This window comes from Tasmannia lanceolata, unplaced genomic scaffold (assembly GCF_043159265.1).
Source record: "Tasmannia lanceolata isolate RefF3 unplaced genomic scaffold, GAP_Taslan_0.1 ptg000020l, whole genome shotgun sequence".
Taxonomy (NCBI): Eukaryota; Viridiplantae; Streptophyta; class Magnoliopsida; order Canellales; family Winteraceae; genus Tasmannia; species Tasmannia lanceolata.
Window position 1 is genome coordinate 28,607,350 of NW_027518697.1, and position 24,467 is coordinate 28,631,816.

General features: G+C 40.2%; 1 protein-coding gene across 3 annotated transcripts in view; it reads right to left on the reverse strand.

Moving 5' to 3' along the window:
- Nucleotides 1-1,982: 1,982 nt before the first annotated feature.
- The window catches only part of LOC143854376 (thylakoid lumen 15.0 kDa protein), a 42,465-nt gene continuing 19,980 nt past the window's right edge, over nucleotides 1,983-24,467 (reverse strand). Inside the window, exons 2-6 of one of the 3 annotated variants that reach the window (XM_077364290.1) lie at nucleotides 9,329-9,426; nucleotides 3,298-3,388; nucleotides 3,114-3,182; nucleotides 2,467-2,576; nucleotides 1,983-2,348 (exon numbers count right to left, since the gene is read on the reverse strand). In XM_077364290.1, the coding sequence (XP_077220405.1) occupies nucleotides 2,256-2,348; nucleotides 2,467-2,576; nucleotides 3,114-3,182; nucleotides 3,298-3,388; nucleotides 9,329-9,426 (461 nt within the window). In that variant the 3' untranslated portion in view covers nucleotides 1,983-2,255. Of the gene's footprint in view, nucleotides 2,381-2,466; nucleotides 2,577-3,113; nucleotides 3,183-3,297; nucleotides 3,389-9,328; nucleotides 9,433-24,467 lie in introns of all 3 variants that reach the window. The other 2 variants (XM_077364289.1, XM_077364291.1) reach the window with 2 other exon arrangements.

Here is a 24,467-nt window from a genome sequence, read left to right on the forward strand (position 1 = left end):
AAAACAAAAACAAAATCATAATCATATTTTTACATGATTTCGGCCGAAATTTCAGCCCGAAACCGGAAACGTTTCAGTTTCGGTGGTGACGAAACCGAAATTTAAAACCTTGGAAGGAAGGGGATTGATGTTCTAGGGTCGAGGCGCAAGCGTTTTTATTAAAAGAGTACAGGTTGCGCTTGCACATAAAAAAGTTAAGAAGGAAATACGTTTAAAGTGAAAATATGTATGATTCGCATTTTAAAAGAGACAATGATGAATCAGTTTCGCCCGAAAAAAAAAGGATTCCTGCAGAACACGGCTACGACAAGAATCCGGGTGTGTCCCACAAGAATCCATGTCCGCTTCGCGTGTGGAGACGTGCCGACACGGATTTGGCATTTGCGGGGGTGGGTGGGGGGGCAAAGAATCCATGTAAAACAAATCAGAATCTTTGTTGAGAATAGTAACTTAAGTATCTGAACCTTGGTGAGAAGAAGGCATAATGGGAGTTGTGGACATGACACAGTCCATCAACATGACCAAGAAGATGATGGCTGCGAAGGAAAGAAAAAGATTGGATATGCTAGAAAAGATAGTTGGATTTTCTCTCTCTAAACTCTCGGTTAACAGAGAGGAAGTGGGTGAGGAAGATGTAATGTTTCAGTCCCTCCAGCATCACTAGAGGGTTCATGTGCTATGATACAGTGTAAAATTCTGAAGGATCATCTTAGAATGCAAGTGAGATATGATCCCAGCAATGTATTGCTTAATGATTGAATATAACATGACAAGAATACCCCTACATTATAAACACAATTATAAGTGGTTTAAAAGTAAAATAATATGTAAAATGAAGTAAAATACAAAAAATAGCAGATTGTTATTTCCACATTACACAGCGATTGGGGGCTCTACTGGTGAAGAAACCCAGATCCTATTTCCATCCCGATATAAATGAAATCATATATTTCTATTTGATGAATTATGGATTTTGCTTATTTCGATTCAGGTTTTAATGTGCTTATAGTAGGTGGATTTCTAAGCCTTCCATATCGGATTCTTCACAAAGGACAAAGTATTCATGTTGGACACATCTCGGATTCCAATACTTTTGGATTCACGTAGACACTTCTCGGTCTCTATTATTTGTTGTTTTCTAAATACTACTAACACAACTTTACAATTACCACATGTTTTGAGTTTTACCATCCCTAATCATAAATTTTTTAATACCATTCAAAATAATCATAAATTTCTTAAATGAAAATAAACATTATATCTACTTAACCTATTAAAAATTTTGATATTATTATATAAAAAATTAAAATTTGAGAGATGATTAAAATATTTTGGTCAATCCATGAATCTGTCTTTTTGAAGTTTGCCGAATCAGACACTTGGTACACATGTTGGCTTCCCACACTCGTACCCGTAGTGATGCAACATAGAGATTAGTTTGGTGATATGAATTCTATATTTCAAACATAACATGGCCTAATGTGTATCGGAATTGGTACTTAGTAATATCGGGACTAATCTAATGACAATACTTCAGTTGCATAATGAAGCATTTCACGTCATACATGTTTTGCTTCTTAATTTCAAAATCATGAAAAAATGTTGTGCCCAAGTTTGACACTTCTAGTTGTATCCAGTGTCGCCTAGAATGGATTTTTTGTTCTTTTTTTGTCGCCTAGCAAAGTATTGTACCAATATATTGATGGCAAGTAGGACCCATGCTAGCATCTTCAAGATCCCTTTTATCTGAATTGCAAATTTTGTAGATCATACAAGTCATTTACTACTACATTCATACATTAAATTCTTAATACCCATCATTCAAAAACAACGCAAGACTGATGATCAACACATGATAAGATATAGTACCTATTCAATGGGCAATGGGCTTGAGTGTGCTTGAAATAGTGCAGGCATAATCACATATCAAACCAGTTAACAGAAAAATTAGTCAAAGGTGCTCACAATTTGCAAGAACTAAATGACAGCCGAAATTACCAAAATATATCACTTCAATGAGTTATCGGTAGAAAAAGTCATAAGATCTAATTCAGAAACCACCCAGAGTAATGCACACGGTAGTAATCATCATTGTTTATAATTGGATAATATCCACCAAAGACAAAGGAGAAATAAAAAAGCTCTTATGTACACGGGTTTCATCACCCCATGATCACTTAGAAAAAGGCGATGAACACACTACAACGAACCTTTGCCATCCACTTCCTATTTGGAAGTGGATTTAGGAAAGAGTCTTACTTTATGTCAGAGCAATTATTTTGGCCCACAGGTTCTCTCAAGCAACTTGATATTGCCATGACAGCAGCTTCAACAGATGCATCTTCCCCCTGTTTCAGATGGAAAATCCCATACCTTAAATCTGACGAGTTAAATAAAGGAAACAACATTAAGGAAATAAATCACCATGACCTAACTGGCATTAGAGAAGAATAAAATAAGGATAACCTTTTCTTTCCAATAAAATATATTCCCATATTTTCCTGCGAGGCGACTCCAGAAGCTGCGAGGTATGTCTAGATCAACGGACGAACCAACATTGAAGTTCAAGATGTTTCCTGCCTCAGAGGACCATATATATAATTCATTTATTGAACAAGACTTTTCATAAAGAGGAAAATGGTGAGGAAACATAGAGCAGATAACTGTTTTTATTTATAGTTCAATTATCGCCTTTGGATTCAATTGAGTCGTGGGTCTAGCATACTGTGGCAGACACCAGTATTAAGCTATTTGACTTTTAGCATTTTATTACCCAGAAAAATCACGGTCTTAGCACAAAAGACCTGCAGAATCATGGTTTTTAAATTCTGAAATACTGAAATTTTGGATTTCGGTAGGGACCGAAACTGAAATCCACAAAACCTGAAATTTCAGAATTTCAGAAATTTTGGCTGAAATTTCAGAAATATGATTATTTTTTTACAATTTTACTTTTAATCCGAAATTTCGGCCGAAAACTGAAATTTCAGATTAAAAGTGAAATTCAAATATTTTTATCCGAATTTCGCCTGGAATTTTGTGATTTCGACTGAAATTTAAACCATGTGCAGAATACAACAATTTTCTGTTGCGCAACTACATTGAAATATTACCAAAGGTGGGGTCAGCAACAAAGACAATAGTTCTGTCATCAACTTGCCAGAAATCTTTCACTGCTAGTCCTGAAATAAAGTGAGGAGTCCGATGACACCTATTAAGAAAGGAAATGAACCAAGTATACTGGAGACAGGTAGGAGTTATGTTGCAGTTAACAAAGCTTCAAGGTTTAAGCCTTACCTGGTGTGTCAGGGTAATTTTGTGCTAGAACTCTCAGTTTGAATCCTGTATCTTTTTCGAGATTAGTAATCTCTTGGATAAGTCGACTCTCCTGAAGATAAGCTAATGTGTATTAGCAGGCTCATATTTTATATAAAGGCATTAGTTTTATACCTCTAAAATAAGTCAATTGAAAATAATCATGTATAATAGCTGTCTTTCATGAAAACCTGTTGAACATTTATAAGTTTAAGTAGCTGATTGAAGGTCATAATTAAGGGTGTCAATTTTGGCTCGGGCTCGGAAGCTCGCTCGAGCTCGGCTCGAAAAAAGCTCGAATCCTTAACGAGCCGAGCCGAGCCGAGCCGAGCCGAGCCCGAGTTAGGCCAGGCTCGGCTCGGCTCGGCTCGTTAAGAATTTAATATATTTAAATATATATATATATATATATATATATATATATATATATTATATTAATATATACACAAAGGGTTGTCCAGGGAGTGAAAGGGGGAGGCAAAATATGTCACTTCTTTTTTGGAACCCCATTTGTTACATGGACCACCCCCCGTAGTGTAAAAAGAGTAGTAAAAAAATACTAGATAGGGCTGTCCAGGGAAGATGAGGGGTGTGAAATTAATATAATTCGAGGTCGATAAGGCTCGCGAGCCTGGCCGAGCCTGACCGAGCCTAGGCTCGGCTCGGCTCAGCTCCGCTCGTTTACACCCCTAGTCATAATGAATGTGTTTTTCAAGTCTGGAACATACATCGATGGCCCGTAAAATGCGAAAGCCCCGTTAGAATACATGCAACGTAATGGCATTGCATCTATCAATCAATTAATTCGTCCGAGAAATTTATCAATTCGTAAAGAATGGAGGAATTTTTGGTCTCACTGTTCTAAAATGTGTTAATGCTTCGTGCTTCTGTATATATTGTTAGATCAGTGGATACAAATGAATAATACCTAACATCAAATAATGTTAAGAGCGAAAATTCTGCAGTTCAGAAAGAGAGAAGAAATAGGACTTGTGGTAAAATTCTAGAGGTGAAAAGGAGAAACCAAAAGGCCCAAATGGGTCTAAGTACCTTCATTCATCCCTAGTGTGCTATACCCAGACACCCAGATTCAAATAATGTTGGGAGGGAAAATTATGTGTTCAGAAAGTGAGCAGTTGAACCATAGGTTGCAAATACAAAATCAGAAGTAGAATTGGGAAGGAGACAATTTGTTACACTAAGGGACTACAAAGTTGAACTGGAAATTCTAAGTCCATTTAGGATCAGATTTTTTAAATAATAGAACATTATTTTATTAACCTAGATAACAGAATCAAAATATAAAACAAAGGGTTCTTTAAATATATTGTCATGCATTGGTCAATCATGAATGTCACAATGAAGCTCAAGATCTAAAATTTTAAAAGCATCCAGAACTGTGAATTATGATTTTATTTTTTATTTTTGGATCAAGACCCATATGACACCACTACCTGTAATTAACATAACAAAAAAATGACTCAACAAGATATAAAGATGCCATCAAAGCTTGTAACCAAATGAAAGTTGCGGAATCGTTCAACAATACTAAGGACCTTGTAAGTCCCATCCAGAATTGAAGCCCAACATGCCAATTGGTTCAATCGATGGGATCACCATTTCCACTCACAATCATTTAAGCCACAACTCTCCCATTGGTGGGAGCAATAGGATTGAACTCAATCTGTTGAGTTTAGCCTTGGAGACTGCTGGGCCTTCGTATTAGCATTAACACTATAGTGGAACTTAAGCAGCGCCCAGGAAAGGAGTTCGACAACAAACATTTAGGCCCTCAAAGTCTTTGTTGGATTGAAGTTGCTCGCTAAAGAAATGACCTTTATATCTCAAAGAAACATGCCTAAGACTGACTAGAAAAAGTCGGTCAGTTAGAAGAGAAACCAATAGACACTCATTTATAAACCAAACACCATTTGAGATTGGATGAGAGGGAGCTCTTATAGGATCTACCGTGATACCACATTACCACCATTTAGTGGGAATGTTAGATTATCTTAGTATAACTTGCCCTTACTTGGATGCCATGGTAGGTTTCGTAAGCCAACTTATGCATTAATGCTAAGCATGTTTAGAGGAAATTTACTAATTTTGAAGTATGGAAAGTACTGTTATCCCCTGGGCAAGAAATCATTTTCTCCCAATCATGGTTATCTATGAGTTTCTACCCACATGACTGCAGATTGGACTGACCCTCATTGGATTAACAATATACCTCTAGCTATTGCTTATTTGTGGTGAAAACTTGAGACTAATAAGACCAAAAAAATTGCACTTACTAGATATAGTGTTGAGGCTGAGTATAGGACCATGGCTCCTGCTATATGTGAACTTATATGATTGTGAACCTCTGTCACTTAGATGGGAGTTAGTGTGGATCTTCCTATTCTTATGCCTTGTCATAATCATAACTGTCATGCCATTGCAGTTAATCCAATCGTTCAAAAGAGGGCTACATATATAGAAGTCGAGTGTCATTTCATAGGTGGGAAGATCACAGGATTAGATTGCACTCCTTCTAGACCTTCATATAGGAAGCAAGGACATCTGATTGCGAATGCTGTTGGTAGAGCATGATTTCATGGCATTTTGTGCAAGCTACGGATGAAAGATATATTCACCACAACTTGAGGGGGATTTTTAAAAGAGTAGACATTTCCTTATTGTGTTTATATTCTTAATCTTTTGGGTGGTTTTGGGATTAATGATGACTCACATAAAGATTGCATTCTGGCAATTATTACTAAATATGTACTTGTGGAAATAATAAAACATGCCGGGAGAGAGGAATTTTTCTCCCACGACTTCTTTCTTTCCCTTCTTTGACAACTTTCACGTTTTCTCCCACGACTTCTTTCTTTCCCTTCTTTGACATCTTTCATCCAGCCCTTCCCACCCTCAATGCTTTGTTTTCCATCTTTCCAGTGATTATGCCCAAGCTATCCCCTTCCAAGAAGGCCATATTAGTGCGTTGGTAGCATGAAATGTCAAACTTCATTTTTAAATCTGCCCAATCTATCCACTTCCAAGAAGGGCATATAAGTGGGTTGCAAGCATGAAATGTCAACTTCGTTTTTAAATCTAGATAACACCAAAAGATCGATTTTCTATCACAGGACACTATTAATTTTAATTTCTCAATGATGTGAGGAAGTGTGCTGATGGCGTGCACGGAGAATCCAAATTTAAACTCTGATCCTCTTTCCATTTCTAGGACATTTGAGCAACCAAAACAAAATGACTCAAGGGTCAAGCGTGCATTGCCAACATCATTTTAAAATCTAGATAACACCAAAACTATTATACCCCAGGACATGCTCCTACTTTTAATTCTAGAAAAAAAACATCCATATTTCTCATAGATTTGAGGAAGTGTGCTGTCGGCATGTGTGGAGAATTCAAATTTCAACTCTGAACCCCCATCTACTTCTTGAACTTTTTGGCAACCAAATCCAAGAAAGTAGAGGGTTGATCCTGTCACTCAATTTGATGATTCTTTGTGCCGGATTCAGCTTTAGACAAGTTTTTTTCAGAGTAACAGGGTTCTAGATCAATCCAAAATGAATCAACTAGAGCCAGTCACAAACATAATCATAGTTCCCGAACATTGAATAGTAACCAAGGATTTAAATTTCGGTTTTAGTCATCAGTGAAATGGAAACATTTCACTATTTCAGTATCGGTACGAAATTTCACCCCAATCTTCTAAAATCACAGAAACATTTCTGTACGAAATCATGGCCAAGATACAAGAATTTTTTTCACCACGGATTTTTCTTTTTCTTTATGTCATTTTTTAAGAAATATCTTAAAGGAATCTCGTTGTTCTTCTCTTCTATACAAGTGGGGATGATTTTTGTCAGAGTTTGTATTGAAAGTTTGAAATGTCGACATTTCAACAAAAAGTTTGCTTTTATGTAAAAAAATTGCATGTTTTACGCATTTCAACCGAAACATGAACGAAATCCTGAAATTTAGAATGGAATCCCAAAAATTGAGGCAAAATTTGGTATTTTTCCTGAATAAAAGGGGATTTCGTTTAGGTAGCAGCTGAAATCAAAATATTTCTGCTGAAATAAAATGTTTCGGCCGAACTATAAAACCATGATAGTAAAAACTAGTTCATGGTAAATATCTCAATTATCTTCCAATTAAATAAGAAGCCACATCACTTTCAAGTGCTTGTTTTCATTAGTTACAAACTTGCCTTAGGCAATCTAGGGCTTTAAGAAATGAAACACTGAAATTTTTTCTAAAAACATTTTTCGAACTTTCAAACATTTGGTAACTCATTTTTTAGATATAATAGTATTTTCAGGTAAAAACATTTCAAAAATTTTGAGAAAAAAGACCCATGCTCTCTGCCCGTGGTTTTTCTCTTGGGAAAAAATTCACTCATGCTCCATTTATTTCGGCGTAAAATGGGCGTAAAAAAATTTTGGCTGCTGATATTGGCACTGCCATGTTTTAACGATTGCACAAAGTCAGCTTTTCCTTTCTTCTTTAATTGGCTTCTGAAAGAGTCTACTCAACTCAACTCAACTCAACTCAACAAAGCCTTTGTCCCAAACTAGTTGGGGTCGGCTAAATGTATCCTTTAGAAAAATTTCATGAAGAAGGTGAAAGGAATTTACCCGGCTCTAATCCTGGTTCTAGTTGGGTTCTCCTACGTGGATCATTTTCTTCCATTCTATCCTATCCAAGGTCATGTTCTCTGATATGTTCCTAGCTATCAAGTATTTCCTCACTGTTTCTACCCAAGTTGTTTTCGGTCTGCCCCTACCACTTTTTACTCCATCAATTTGGCACGAGTCACCTCTTCTCACCAGAGCATCCAAAGGCCTACGTTGGATATGTCCAAACCATCTTAAGCGGTGCTCTCTCATCTTTCTCCTCAATTGGTGCCACCCCCACCTTTTCTCGAATGTCTTCATTTTTAATTCTATCTAACATTGTGTGGTCGCACATCCATCTAAGCATTCGCATCTCCGCTACACTCATCTTATGCACATGCTGCTTCTTGGTGGCCCAACATTATGAGCCGTACAGCATAGCTAGCCTCACAGCTGTCTTATAAAACTTTCCCTTCAACTTGGTAGGGATTTTACAGTCGCACAGAACTCCTGGGGCAAGCTTCCACTTCAACCAACCTGCTCTTATTCTACGGTTAACATCCTCTTCAATCTCTCCTTCCTTATGTAGAATAGAGCCAAGATAGCGAAAGATATCCCTCTTCGGTACCTCCTCTCCAGTCATATTTACTACATCCTCGTCCCGCCTCCTAACATTACTAAAGTTGCAATCCATATATTCTGTCTTAGTCCTACTCAGTCTAAAACCTTTGGATTCCAAAGTAGTTCTCCATAACTCTAATTTATCATTTACTCCTGCTTTGGTTTCGTCGATTAATACTATGTCATCTGCAAATAACATACACCACGGCACCTCATCCTGGATACCCTCCGTAAGCTCATCCATAACTAGCGTAAAAAGATAAGGGCTTAGAGCTGATCCTTGGTGCAGTCCTATCGTAATTGGAAACTCACTAGACGTGCCATCCGTGGTTCTGACACTAGTTACTGCTCATCGTACATATCCTAAATCACATCAACATATTTAGTAGGCACTTTTTTCCTTTCAAGGACCCACCACATAACACTCCTGGGACCCTATCATACGCTTTCTCCAAATCAATGAAGACCATATGAAGGTCCTGTTTATTTTCTCTAAATCTCTCCATTAATACATGGCAGTGCTAATACCCATAGCCAAATTTTATGCCCATCTTTTAACTATAAAAATGGGCGTAAAATTTGTTTTACACCCATTTTAGGTTGAAAGAAACAGAGCCTGATGGGAGAGAATCAATGAAATTTTTTTCACTGTAGCCAAACAATCCCAACCAATGTAAGAAAGAGATAAAGTGCATGATCTGATTAATAAATAGTACCATGGTATATTATAAATCAAAATCAGAAAATAAGAGAACCAATCACACCTGGCCTGCAGAGAGGAACCCAGCTACATCAATAACTGGGCTAAACTCTTTAGGAAGCAATTCTAGCTTGTTAACCCCAACTTTTGCATCAGCAGATCCTAGTCCTACAAAGATTAGTTATGAGAACTTTCCGATAAATATTCAACCTTACCTGAACATTAGGAAGGTGTCCAGCAATGTAAAAGAACTTTGTTTTCAGACTTCATAGACACCATGGATGACACTTGAGAAATGAGAAAATATGTGATAGTGTCTATTTGTGAACCATGTGAATCCACACTAAAGATATAATCAAAGCCTGTGGAGATTCTACAAAAGAAATGATGTGAGATCAATCATACATTGCAGGGAATTGCTTCATACTACTTAAAACTTGATAGGGGAATAAAAAAAGGATTTACATTATGTGTTGCAACAATGGTTTTAAATTTGGACCGAAATCCGAAATTAGCCCGAAACCAAAATTTCGTTAAAAAACTATTTGCTTTAAATTTTTTTCCAAGATTGCTGTCAAAATTACGAAAATTTGGTTAAAAAAAATGAAATTCATCTTTTTACTGAATTTCGGTATTCAGCCAAAATTTCTGTTTCAGCTGAGTCCGAAACCGAACCGAAACTGAGATTTAATACCATGGTTGCAATTTGGAATTGCTAATGATATATTAATTTTGGCAACAAACTGGTTAGTACTTGTGGATTTGTCAACATGCCCAAAGCACATTGTTTTGTTTCAAGAGTTACTCATAATTTACATGGTCTTATGAGCTCATATGGTGTAGTTCTTTGGCTAGTCTAAAACTATCACTCCATAACGATAATAGCAGGGATAATTGGGGTGATTCATCAAGCATGAAACAGTGTTCAAACCTCCACATACTAAAAATTCCACATGACATTATATTGGCTAATACTTCTGATTCACTTTTCTACCCCTTATGGGAAGCTAACATACCAAACTTTAGAGCTGTTAAAGTATAAAAGATTAAATAACGCCATCTCCAACGGCTTAAGCTTTTCGAGTAATTGGTTGTTTCACATGCTATCAGAGCAAAGGTCCCGAGTTCAAACCTCCTTGATACTAAAAATTCATATGTAATGGCCACCCAAAAGAGAGGCCCACATGTGGCACGTGTAGGCCAACCCTAAAAAGAGGGGCCACATGTGAGGGGGAGTGTTAAAGTACAAGAGATTAAATAACGCCATCTCCAACATCTTAAGCTTTTGGAGTAATTGGTTGTTTCACAAGAGCAAAAATCTACTCAAAATTCCACTTATTCCCGTTACTCTAGGCTTCAATTGTGGGCCAAGTAGTTGAGTATCGCCAAAAGTTAATGGGATAATACCAAAATTTCATGCACCACTAGAATGGAAAACCGTTGTGTCAATCTATTCTTCGGAATATTTCTCAAGTTCTATCCACTCAAAAGTCCACTTATTCCCGTTATTCTAGGATTCAATTGTGGGCCAAATAGCTTAGTATCGCCAAAAGTTAATGGGATAATACCAAAATTTCATGCACCACTAAAATGGAAAACCTTTGTGCCAATCTATTCTTCGAAATATTTCTCAAGTTCTATCCTATATTTTTTATGAAATGATAAAAATGAAAAAACAAGTCAAACTTTTCCCTTACTTGACTGCTACCTATTTTCCTCCATGTTCTACTCGGTTGCTCCCTAACTTTGCCTCTATTTAACCTCATGACCATGTGATTTGTTTTTTTCTTCGGTCTAATTATGCCCTTCCGTACATTCGTTTTATAGCTTTTTATGCACCAATTCATTTACAGCTTGTTATATGCCTTTACCAATAATAGAAGGGAAATATAGCTCACAAAAAGAAAATGGTAACCAAGGGAGAACTTATCGAGAATAGAGACTTATTTTGAGAATTGATATTGCCAATAAGTTTGAATGTATTATATGATGCAAGAGGCATCTATTGAGAAGAAATCAAGACTATGTGACATTCAGGGACATATAAGAAGAAGAAGAAGAAAGAAAAGGCCGAAAGAGGGATGTACCATTTATAATTATGCCGACATCATCACTAGGCCCATTTCATAAACAAAGAAAATAGTGGTCTCTTTTCTATTTGGGGATGTATGATGATTTGTGTTGAATTTTTCACAATTTTTTGATGGGTTTCGGAGGCTCATAGTTCCTAAATTCATATGGGGATAAAATGTAGTGTTTGAGCATGATTGAAACATGGAAACTTTTCAAGCAAGTAAAGATGTGGATCTGGGTTGTGATAAGGACAGAGAGAAGTGAAAAGAAAAATCATTCACAATTGGAAAATATTGAGACAGATATGCGACTTTTCTGAAGGAATCGGATGACTTTTTTAAAGCTTCTGAAGTGTATGAAGTATTTTTACGATATTCTACAATTTCTATTTTTGAGTTTTTTTTAGTTGTGTTAAAAAGATGGAAAGTCTCCAGAACTAATCTTTTATTGGTCAATTTTAGAAGTAGAAGTTTTGGGAGTTTTAGAGAGGTTTCATTGGTGCTGCCAAAATAGAATAGCAATCACAAGTTTCGAAATAAAATGCTTCAACCAAATGCATGTCTCAATAATGCAAAGAAGTGGTGTCCCAAGCATGTCTCAAATAGGAAACACCAGACAAAAGGCAAAACTACTTGCATAAATTTTAATTTTCCTAATTAATCAAGAACTCCTGTTGGGGAACCATCCCTGCCTTACATAAATTTTCAGTATGTCTTTATCATTTTGGGCGTCCTTATCATTTTTTGGGCATTATCAAAAGGGGTGTCAATATCATGTCAGGGTGTCCTTCTTTTAAATCGTAGGGTGTCCTTATCACTTCTATTGAATTTTTATTTTTATTTTTATGGCAAGATGATTTCATTAAAGAAGAAAGCGGACTGAGATGGACCACCCCAAATTACAGTGGACAGAATAAAAAACAAAAACAAGAAAACACTCAAGGAGGAAGGAAATCAAACCACTCCAACTCCACCCGACTAACCCCAACCCTAGCCAAAGAATCCGCCTCCCTATTTGCCGATCTCCGCATATGGTTGAAGACAATAGAAGACCCCGCAGTTAAGTCGTCTATTTCATCAAAAAAATAAGAAAATCTCCAAGGAGGCTCTCTTCAACCAATGAATCATGTTTAGAGAATTACCCTCCACAATAGTATAATCCATTTTTTCTTTATCAATCTTTTTTATGCCTTGATATGCCGCCTTCACTTCGGCCTCAGTGGCATCACATACTCCAAGGGGGCCGGAATAAGCCCATACAACGACACCATCATCATCCCGACACAAGCCACCCATCCCGGCCAGTCCCGGATTTCAAAGACTCGAGCCATCAAAATTAACTTTGAACATTCCAAAAAGCGGAGCTTGACATCTTTGAACATCATTAGGGCGATCCTCCCTATTAAAGCATACAATCCTCCAACCCTCCCATAAGTCAAAAGCCGATACAAACCGAAATGCCGAAAGACTCCTCGCCCAAGAAATAGAAATAGCAATAATTTCCATATACAACCAGTATGGAGATTTTGCAACCCCCTCGAAGGCTCTAGAATTTCTTTCTTTCCATATCACCCACCATGTAGGAAGAAGACAAATATTCCACAACATAATGACTTTCTTTTCCCACGGCGCAAAGATCCACTGATGCAACAAATCCGGGATAGAAAATGGGAAAACCCAACTAATACCGAATCTGAGAAATATATGACTCCAAACCTGACGAGAGAAGGAGCAATGCATGAAAAAATGATTCACGGATTCAGCATCTTCCAAGCATAGAGGACAATGGTCAACAAGCATCATGCCACGCTTCCTAAGGAAATTGATCATTTGAATCCGATCGCGACATACTGCCCATTCGAAGATACCAACTCTAGGCGGGCAACGAAAGTTCCATACCTTAACCGAAATGGAGTGATGTAGGACAATACCGAATTTAGGGAAAATCCTACACTCGTAATGGGATTAAGACTTTAGGACAATTTAGGGCTTACGCGGAAAATTAAAAGAACACTTAACAACTTACCTGGGGCCGAATTAACTCCTAGTTAATCTATGGGCAGCAGCAATAATGAGACTTACATAGCATAAATAATTGTAAAGATTGTAATTACGCATGAACTAAACCTTATACAAATCAATCAAAGCGATAAGGATTCGTTAGATGAATTGATAATAGAAAGATTAGTTTGAAACTAGGCCTATGCATGCAACCAATTAAAAGAACTAAAAGCTAATGCAAGTACCAATGAAATAGTCTAATTTTGGGTTGTAGGGGTATTTTGGTAATTTGACGGATCTAGGATTTTGGTTTAATACTGCTGTCCAAATCTTAGGTTAAGATTTAGAAGGTAAAAGAAAGGTAATTCTAGGGTTTAGGTTCTGATTTGATGGTTGGTTTAAGCTATTGATCTTTTAAAAGGGTTTCCAATCTTGAAAAGGGGTGAAAATTGCAATAAGGCTAAAAAGGGGTTTAAAGTTAGGGTTCTTGAGTGTTTAGGCTGAGGTTTAATCATAAAAACAATCCCTCAAAACCTCATGTGTAAGCCCAAGGGTACATCCCTCTCTTGTTTGATGATCAACAAACCCAAATTGATGGTAGTTTGCTAATGGCTTCTCTAGTGTTGTGATTTAGACAGGTTATGTTCATATCATCACTTGAAGCAAGAAGAACCGGGCTAGTCTTAGAGAAAGTCAAGTCTTGGTGGTCATCCTTCAAACCATATGGTCTATCGAAGATTCAAGGGCACCACAAGCGCAAGGACAAGGTTAAAGACTATCTGAAGATAAGGAGATGCTCATGCAAGCGCCCAAGAAGATTGAAGATCAAGAAGATTCAAGGTTCATATAATTTATAGTGCATTGGAGTCCTCTTGGCATTTAGTGTTTGCATGTTTTTATGTTTCCAAATCATCTTGAAAATCATTTTTCATAGTTCATTAAAGTATTTGAAAACACATATGTAAAGCCCAAAGACCATGGCCCAAAGTCCCTTGCACAAAATATTTAAAATCAAGTTTTTAAAGCAGGGCCAGTCGACCGGGCTAGGTGGATGGCTGTAATTCCAGCATCCTCCGAATTAAGGTGCGCCAGTCGACCAGGGAAAGCTGGTCGACCTCGGATTGGTTTTCTGAAAATGCAGAAAAATGTCCAGGAAGGTCTTGGCGGACGACCGTAATGAGCCGGTCGACCGCGGAATATTTCGAGCCCAAATTTTTATTAAACAGGTTGCCCTCGGCAGGTGACCCCGGTTGACCGTGGCGATTTAAATTTAGAAAATAAAAAAAGGGCGCCCGATAAGGGATGGCGACCGCCATAGCTCGGTCGACAGTGCCGGTCTGGCGAAAGAGCCGTTAGGGCCTGCGCAGGGTAGGTATACCTACCCAGTTTATTACAGTTTTGCCCCTGAACGGTCCTAAATGAACTTGGGCTATTTAAACATCATCAAAGACCTTCTTTTACACCTTTTGAACATTGATCATTCAAACCCTAGAGCTTTCTTCTTTGAAATCAAAAGGATTCTTCTTCAAACCTCTTGAGCATTTAAACTTGCATTCATTTCTTGTCAAGAGGATTTCCCCAAGCATTTAATTCCAATCATTGGGAGAATATTGTGAGCTTGAGAGTTGTATTCGCCTTTAAGAGGCTTGAGAGTTTTTATTTTTCTTTCTTCCTTGTATTTGGAGTTGCAAAGAGGAGTTTCTTTCTTCAAGGCGGTGATGCAACGAAGAAGAACGTCCTCGGAGGCGGATTGTAAACAATGGTGCGTCCCCTTGTGGAAGTGGTGATTGTTTGTAACGCTTTGTGAGGGGGCGTTGAGGAGTCTCACCGTGGTGGAGAAAATCCCAAGGCAAAACCAAGTACTTGGGTAGTGGAGTAGGTCAAGTTGTGACCGAACCACTATAAATCGCCGTGTAGTCTCCTTGCTCCCTCTCTGTTCTATTTTGGTGTGATTGGTAATCTCTTTCCATTTTCTATTTTGATTATAATTAGAACAAGGGTTAGAACTAATTAGGTAAATCTCATTTGCCCTAGCTATTTGAGTAGAAAAATTTTAAAACACCAATTCACCCCCTTCTTGGTTGTTGCCCTTTGGGATTTCATTTAGTATCAAAGTTAAAGGCTGTTATATAGATTTTTTATCCAAAAATCTACAAGAGAAAGATCTATGGCAACAAATAGCCCCTCCTCATCCAATCCCTTTCCGGTAGCCCCTTCCAGCTATGCCGAAGGTCAAGCTTCAAATAGACCTCCGTATTTCAACGGTTTAAACTATGAATATTGGAAAATAAGAATGGCTTTTTATCTAAAATCCATAGACTTTGAAATGTGGGAGCTAATTGAAGAAGGGTATGTAGAACCTACCACAGAAAGGAAGACTTTGAGTGCCGCGGATAAGAGGAAGGCCACATTGGATGCTAAGGGAGTGGAGCAACTCTTTTGTGCACTATCTCCCGAGGAATTCGATAGGGTCTCAAATTGTAAGACGACAAAGGAAATTTGAACCACCCTTGAGACAACCCATGAAGGGACAACTCATATCAAAAAATCAAAAGAAAATATGTTAATTAGTGATTTTGAGACATTTGAGATGCATGAAGGATAATCTATCTCCGACATGTTCACAAGGTTTACTAACATTGTTAATGAATTGAATGCCTCAGGAAAAACCTATACAAACTATGAGTTGGTTCAAAGACTCCTTAGATGCTTCCCAGACTCTTGGGATCCAATGATCACGGCAATTGAACAATCAAAGGACTTCGATACCCTTCAACTTGATGACCTCATGGGAAACCTCATCACCCATGATGAAGAAGAGGGAAAGCAGTAGGAAAAGAAAGAAGGAAGAAACAAAGAAGAAGGATGTGGCTTTCAAAGCCAAGGTGGATAGTGAAGAAGAGGACAGTGACCGTGAGTTAAACAATGAAAATCTAAAATCGGAAATGGCCCTCCTCACCAAAAGGATAAGTCGATTTGGGAGATTCAATCGAAAGAACCGAAGTGCTAGAAGAAGCAAATCCCCAAAGAGAGACAAAGATAGAAGAAGAAGAGACAATGATGATGATCTGGTCCGGTGCTATGAGTGTGGCAAGGAGGGACACATTCGTCCTAAATGCCCTCTACTAAAGAAGGACAAAGATCGAAGAAGATGAAAAGAGGACAAGAAGAAGAAGAGTTTTAGTGCCAATTGGGATGGCTTAGTCACTTCTGGAGAACCTTGTGGAGTATGATGGGAACCGAGTTGAAATTTTCTAGTTCGTACCACCCACAAACAGATCGTCAGACAGAGGTCATTAATAGGAGTCTAGGGAATCTCCTTAGGTGTCTTGTTGGTGACAATCTTTCTAGTTGGGATAGAGTTCTACCTCAAGCTGAGTTTGCCTATAATAGTTCTGTGCACCGTAGTACAGCTCTTTCCCCTTTTCAGATTATCACAGCCTAATCCCCTAGGAAACCAGTTGACCTTATTCCTGCTGTAGCTAGTGCCAGTTCTAGAGTTTCCGAGTCTGCCGAGTCTTTTTCGCAGCACATTCGAGACTAACATGCAGAAATAAGAAGAAAGATAATAATTAGCAATGAATCATATAAATCTTATGCAAATGTACATCGAAGGCTACAAGAATTTAAAGAATGTGATATGGTAATGGTAAGAATTAGGTCTGAACGTTATGGTAAACGTGTAGTTAGCAAACTACATGCTCGTGGCTCAGGACCTTTTAAAATAATTAAAAAGATTAGTGCTAATGCCTATGTTTTAGATTTACCACCTGACATGGGAATTAGTAATACTTTCATTGTTGAAGACCTTTCACCATATCATGAACCATTTTCTGCATTTGATAACCCCAAATATGCCCAATCTCCACCCATCCCAGTACTACCTTCTTCTACCCTACCAATACGCAGATTTGAGAAAAGAAAAGTAGTAGAAGACATCTTGGATGAGAAGATTGTCTCCAATCACGCCGGAGGAATTAGAAAGTTCTTAGTCAGATGGCGAGGACGACCACATAGCGACGATTCCTGGTGTTGGATATATGTAATAAGCCTGAGGGCATAGTTGTAATTGTACTTATCTCTCTTTAATTAAATACATTAGTGAGGGGGAGTTTCTTCTCTAACTCACTTTTTCTTCTCTAATCTTTCTCTCAACATGGTATCAGAGCCCTAGGGTTTCTGATCCCTAGGGATTACCTTTAGCCTCCATCTTTTCCACCCCCACCACTCTAACCCTAACCCTAATCTCTCACCCTCACCTCTTTCCCTAATCTCTCACCCTCACCTTTCCCTAATTCTAAAACCCTAACCCTCCTTCCTTCAACCCCACACCTCCTCCTCTCCTCCATTCCCCGCTACAGTACTGCCACAGTACCGCTACAGTACTGCCACAGTACCGCTACAGTACCGCCCCAAACCCTTTCCCTCTTCAAATCAGCCCCTTTCCCCCTCCGTCCAGCCCTTATTCCCTCCACCCCTCGCTTTCCCGACAACCATACCCACCAATCAATATTTTTCATTGCAAATACTTAAAACCCTATTTTTTTCTATCTTCTCTTGATGTGTTAAATTAGTCTCACCTCTTATCTCATTGCGGTCTCACTTCATCTTCTTCATGTCCTCTACTATCCTGTGTCCTCTCGTGAGGCCGCGCCATTCGTTCTTCTCTTAAGTAGTTGGTTCATTTCCTCTCGTTTCTTCATATTGTCGTTGCTTGTGGGTTCTATTCTTCCTCTCATTCTTATGGATCCTCCTGTCATTGTGGATCCTTCTCTCTGCATGACTACTGACGTTCGTGCCACCCCACCTCCTTCGGCTCCGTCTTCCTCAGCTTCTTCTAGCTATGCATCTGTGGACGGATCTTATCCACAGTTGAATATTGCAAAGTTTGATGAAACCAACTACTTACCATGGAAAGTTGTCGTTGAGACATACCTTCTAGGTCGAGGCAAAGTTAGGTTTCTTCGGGATGATCCCCCATCTCTCAAGGACCCTTCCTATTCTCGATGGGAGATGGAAGATGCCTTGATTTGTAGTCTACTCTGGCAGAGCATGACCCCAGCCATTTCATCCACCATGATTCTCCTTCCTACTGCAAAGGAGATCTAAGATCACACAGCTGTCACCTACTCTGGGGTTGAGAACCTCAGGCGTATATGTTCCACTTACTCTGAGTGGATGCGTCTGCGACGTGGTGTCATGTCCCTCGAGACTCATTATGGGCAGTTTATCTCATTATGTCAGCAGCTTGACATTTTTCTACCTCTCACTTCTGATATCAATGTCCTTCGTCGCCAGCGAGAACAAATTCGTGTTGTACACTATCTTGAGAGCCTGGGCCCTGAGTTTACTCACCTTCGCCATCAGAATCTTGGCTTCGGCACCATTCCATCATTACGGGAGGCCTATTCCTGTGCGCAGCAGTGCCTTGATGAGACACCATCCAGTCTTCTGTCTGATAGTTCCGCTCTCATATCTTCTGATGGTCTTGGTGGCTCCAGGCCACCCAGAGGAGGTGGCTCCTTTCCCCGGGCTCGTGGACGTGGCCACGTTGGTGGTGGTCGTGGACGTCCTTGTTGTACTCATTGCCATCGGGATGGCCACTAAATCAAGGCATGCTACACGCTTCATCCTGAGCTTCGCTCTCCTTGATCAGCTCATCTCACTGCTCCTGGCCCATCTGACAGCTTGACCCCTACGCCCGGTTCTACTTCGGTTGATGAGTCCTTTACCTTCACCAGGGCGGATTATGAGGAGCTGCAGCGGTTTAGACAGAGTGCTTCACAGCCCACTGTCAGGTTTGCCCAGCCAGGTAGTTCACCCACGACCTTACTCTCTAGCTCCAGGTCCTGGATTATTGACCCGGGAGCCTCCAATCACATGACCGGTAACTCATCTCAGCTATCCTCTTTTCGCATCACAGGTATTGGTACAATATGTCCCTCTCCTAATATTTCCTTATCATCTGTACTATGTGTCCCTAAATCTCCATTTAGTTTACTTTCTGTCAGTCAATTAATGAAAAATCTTCAGTTCTCCATCTCATTTTATCCCTCGTATTGTTTGTTTCAGGATCTTTCGACTGGAAAGACGATTGGATCGGGTCGTGAGGTGGATGGACTTTACCACCTTGACTGAAGTCGTTCTCGTACAGCCTTGCATACCTCGGTTGACGCCTATCAGTGGCACTGCCGTCTTGATCATCCGTCTCTTCAGCGCCTTCAGCAGACGTCATTTGTTCCTTCTTCAGTCTCTCTGTTCCAGTGCGAGTCGTGTGAACTCGGGAAGCATCACCGGGTGTCCTTTCCTTCCCGAGTCATTAGTCGAGTCGATGGTCCTTTTCTCTTAGTTCATTCTAATGTATGGGGGCCCTCCAGGGTCGCGTCAAATAATGGATTTAGGTATTTCGTTGTTTTTATTGATGACTACTCGCGTATGACAAGGGTATATTTTGTTGAAAGACCGCTCTCAGGTCTTCACTGCTTTTCAGAATTTTCATGTTGAAATAAAGAATCAGTTTAATTGCAATATTAAGTGTCTTCGCACTGATAATGCTCACAAATTTTTCTCTTCCACACTTGGGTTTCAGGATTATCTTTCAGGTCATGGAATGCTTCACCAGTCATCATGTGCCTACACATCCCACCAAAACGGTATCGCTGAAAGGAAATTGAGGTACTTGAAGTTTCTCGCATAATCATGTTTCAAATTCGAGTCCCTAAATCTTTTTGTGGAGAGTCCGTGTTGACATCCTGTTTTCTTGCGAATCGTCTTCCCCCTTCTGTCCTTCGTGGCTCTTCTCCCTTTCAGGTGCTATACCCTCAGCAGGATCCATTCCCTCCCACCCCTCGAGTATTTGGGTGTGTCTACTTCGTCCATCTTCTTGGTCCTGGTCGGGACAAACTCGATCCTCGGTAGGAACGGTGTGTCTTTCTGGGTTATTCTAGAACTCAGAAAGGCTATCGTTGTTATAGTCCTCGACTACGCCGATGGTTTGTCTTAGCTGATTTAACCTTTTTTGAATCTGAAGCTTTCTTTGGTCCTTCCTCTCCTCTCACAAGTCCCTTTGAGAATGAGGTCCCATTATTCCTATCTTCGCTTTCTGACTCGGTTCAGGTACCCTTACAGCCTGTTACGATCACAGATCCATCGCCATCTCCATCAGTTCCAGTGGCTCCACCACCTGTTATCAAACAATATCGGCGACGCGTGCAGAAAGACGGACCTCCACCTCCTTCACAAGATCCATCGCCTTCATCTGTCGAGGTCCCTACCTTGCCTACTGAGGTATCTTCTTCACCCTCCTCTGTCTTTGTTTCCGACTCTCTTATTGCATCTCGCACTAGATCTCATTCTACTGCACATCCCATATCTCATTTTGTTTCTTATGACCGTCTGACGTCTTCTTTCCAAGCCTTTGTTTCTTCCTTGTCCTCTGTTATATTACCAAAGTCATTACATGAGGCTCTTCAACATCCAGGCTGGCGAGCTGCTATGGATCTAGAAATGGGTGCATTCCGATCAAACCAGACATGGGATCTTGTTCCACTTCCTGCTGGGGCTCGACCAGTCGGTTGTCGTTGGGTATTCTCACTCAAGTATTTACCTGATGGGACAGTTGAAAGGTTGAAGGCCCGTCTGGTTGCCAAGGGTTACACTCAGACATTTGGGGTTGACTATCATGAAACTTTCTAGCCAGTTGCGATGATTCCTTCAGTTCGCGTGATTCTATCCATGGCAGTTAATCATAGATGGCCTCTACATTAGCTCGACGTCAAGAATGCCTTCTACATGGCGACCTCCAGGAAGAAGTTTATATGGAGCAGCCTCCAAGGTATGCTGCTCAAGGTAGGGGTGCAACTTGGGTCGGGTTGAACCTGAACCCGACGGGCTAAACCCGATTTTTGGGCGGGTTGGGTTGACCAAATTCGGGTTGGGTTCGGGTCCGGGTTGGGATTTGGCAACCCGACCAAAATTTGGGTTGGGTTGGGTTGGGTTAGGTTAGGTATCAGGCAACCCGACCCGACCCGTAACTCGACAAAGAGTAATACACGTTTTTTACTTTTTGTACTTTGTTGTTTCTGACGTTTTGTTGTTTCTTTCTATCCTTTGCAAATATAATAATAGATACTTATCAAAAACAAAAAGTAAAGGGCTAAAGTCACTAAAGTAAAAACCCTAATCTAGAAGAGATCTCAACCGCAAGATTGAAGCATGCAAAAATCGATTGATTGGATGATCTCAACCTTCTTTTTACTGGACTAAACACTCGCATATCCTTGTGATTGTGATTTTCATGTTTTCCTCGCATCATTTGCAGTTATTTAATATGTGCATGTGTTCTAGTAGTGTTTTACTGCTTTTTTCCTTTGGTTTTTGAACTTGGGTGCCATTTCCCTTACTAAATATCTCATCTGAAATGTCTAAACCCGACCCAATTTGGGAATTTGGGTTGGGTTCGGTTGGGTTCGGGTTAGGGAAAAACCAATTTGGGTTGGGTTGGGTTAGCCATCCCGGGTTGAAAGTCGGGTTGGGTTGGGTTAGGGTTGGAGGTTGAGCTCCTCAGGTTGGGTTGGGTTGGCCTCAACCCGACCCAACCCGACCCGAGTTGCACCCCTAGCTCAAGGGGAGATGTCTTCCTCTGTTTGTCGCCTTAAGAAATTACTATATGGCTTGAAGTAGTCTCCACGAGCATGGTTTGGTCGATTCAGTGAGGCCGTCATACGTTTTGGACTTAGACAGTGTGCAATAGACCATTCAGTGTTCAGTCATCAATCTTCTACAGGGTGCATCCTTTTGATTGTGTATGTTGATGACATCATCATTACAGGTAGCAACTCAGGGGGAATTCAGACATTGAAGAGTTTCGTACAAGCAGAGTTTGCTACAAAGGATTTGGGTCGGCTTAGATACTTTCTTGGGATAGAAGTGGCATATTCCTCTCAAGGGATATCTCTATCACAAAGAAAGTATGTGTTGGACTTACTGGAAGAAACATGGAATCTTGGAGTAAAACCTATATCTGCGCCTATGGATCCCAATGTAAAGCTTATTCCAGAGGAAGGAGATCTGTTGGAAGACCCTGGCATAGGAGACTGGTTGCTAAGCTCATATATCTCACAGTTACTCGCCCAGATACATGGTTTTAAATTTCGGCCTATGGAAAACGAAACGAAATCCACATTGAGTCGGAAAAGTACCAAACTTCGCCGAAACCTTTCGGAAATTTGGACCGAAACGTTTCGTTTCGGTGAAATTTCGGAAATTTCGGTGATTTCGGTGAAACGTTTCGCTAAAGTGCAAAATTTCACCTGAAATTTCGGTGAAACGTTTCGGAAATTTCGGTGAAATTTCGGAAATTTTACCGAAATGTCGGTGAAATTTTTACAAGATTTCGTCCGAAATTTCGTACCGAAACCGAAACGTTTCGGTTTCACTGATGACCGAAACCGAGATTTAAAACCTTGCCCAGATATCTCTTATGCAGTTGGAGTAGTTAGCCAGTTTATGAGTGCCCCTCGTACCTCTCACTGGACAGCAGTACTTCAGATTCTCCGCTATTTGAAAAGGGCACCAGGGAAAGGACTACTATTCAAGAAAAATGGACATGTCAGGGTGGAAGGCTATTGTGATGCAGATTGGGCAGGGTCTCCAGCAGATAGGAGATCAACCACGGGCTACTGCACCTTTGTTGGTGGCAATCTAGTGTCATGGAAAAGTAAGAAACAAGAGGTTGTTTCAAAGTCTAGTGCCGAGGCAGAATACCGAGCTATGTCCCATACGAGTGGGGAGCTTCTTTGATTACGTTCCCTCATTACAGAGATTAGTTTTCCTTCTTCAGCTCAGCTTTATTGTGATAATAAAGTTGTGATTCAGATAGCCACCAATCCCGTCTTCCATGAGATAACCAACCATATAGAGGTTGATTGCCATTTTATTCGCCAAAGAATTCATAAGGGCGAGATACATGTTTCTTTTACTCGATCTATGGACCAGTTAGTAGATATTTTCACAAAACCTTTGCCTAAGTCAAAGTTGAATGATATTTGTAGCAAGCTATGAATGTATAATATCTACTTCCAGCTTAAGAGGGAGTGTTGGATATATGTAATAAGCCTGAGGGCATAGTTGTAATTGTACTTATCTCTCTTTAATTAAATACATTAGTGAGGGGGACTTTCTTCTCTAACTCACTTTTTCTTCTCTAATCTTTCTCTCAACACCTGGATTACACTCTCTTACAAGCGACGGCTTCGTTTCCCCGTCGACCTCTCTTTTCCAAGCAATGGTGTCCCCAACATTGGACGGCTCTCTTACAGGCGAAGGCTTTGTTTTCCCGTCACTCTCTTTTCCGGGCGATGGTTTCCCCATCGTAGGTTGGCTCTCCTACACGCGACGGCTTCATTTCCCCGTCGACCTCTTTTCCGGGCGATGGTTTCCCCATCGTTCCTCGGCTCTCTTACAGGCGACCGGCTTTGTTTTCTCGTCGACCACTCTTTTCCGGGCGATGATTTCCCCATCGTTAGTCCACTCTCTTACAGGCGAAGGCATCTTTTTCCCATCGACCTCTCTTTTCTGGGCGATGGTTTCTCCATCATTGGTCGGATCTCTTACAGGCGACGGCTTCGTTTTCCCATCAACCTCTCTTTTCTGGGCAATGGTTCCCCATTGTTGGTCGGCTCTCTTACAAGCAACGGCTTTGTTTTCTGTTGACCTTCTTTTCCGGGCGATGGTGTCCCCATCAATGGTCGGCTCTTTTCAGGCGACGATGTTCATGTCGTCAACCTTATCTCCAGACGATGGTGTCTCCATCGTTGGTTGGTTATCCTCTTTCTATCTTCTTATCTTCAGGCGACGATGTTCATGCCGTCGACCTAGTCACCAGACAACAGTTTCCCCATGGTTGGTTATCTTTCTCCTTATCTTCTTCTCCCCAGGCGACGATTTCCCCATCAACCTTGCCTCCAATGGTTTCCCCATCGGTGGTTATCTTCTATTGGCATTGTGCTGCTTAGTCGGTGTTCTCGCTCGTGGTGCTTCGTCATTGCTCATGTGCGCACCTTTGGTGTGCCTATTTTGCTCGATGGATCGCTACTATTCCCTGCCAAGGTGCTACAGTTCGATCCTTCG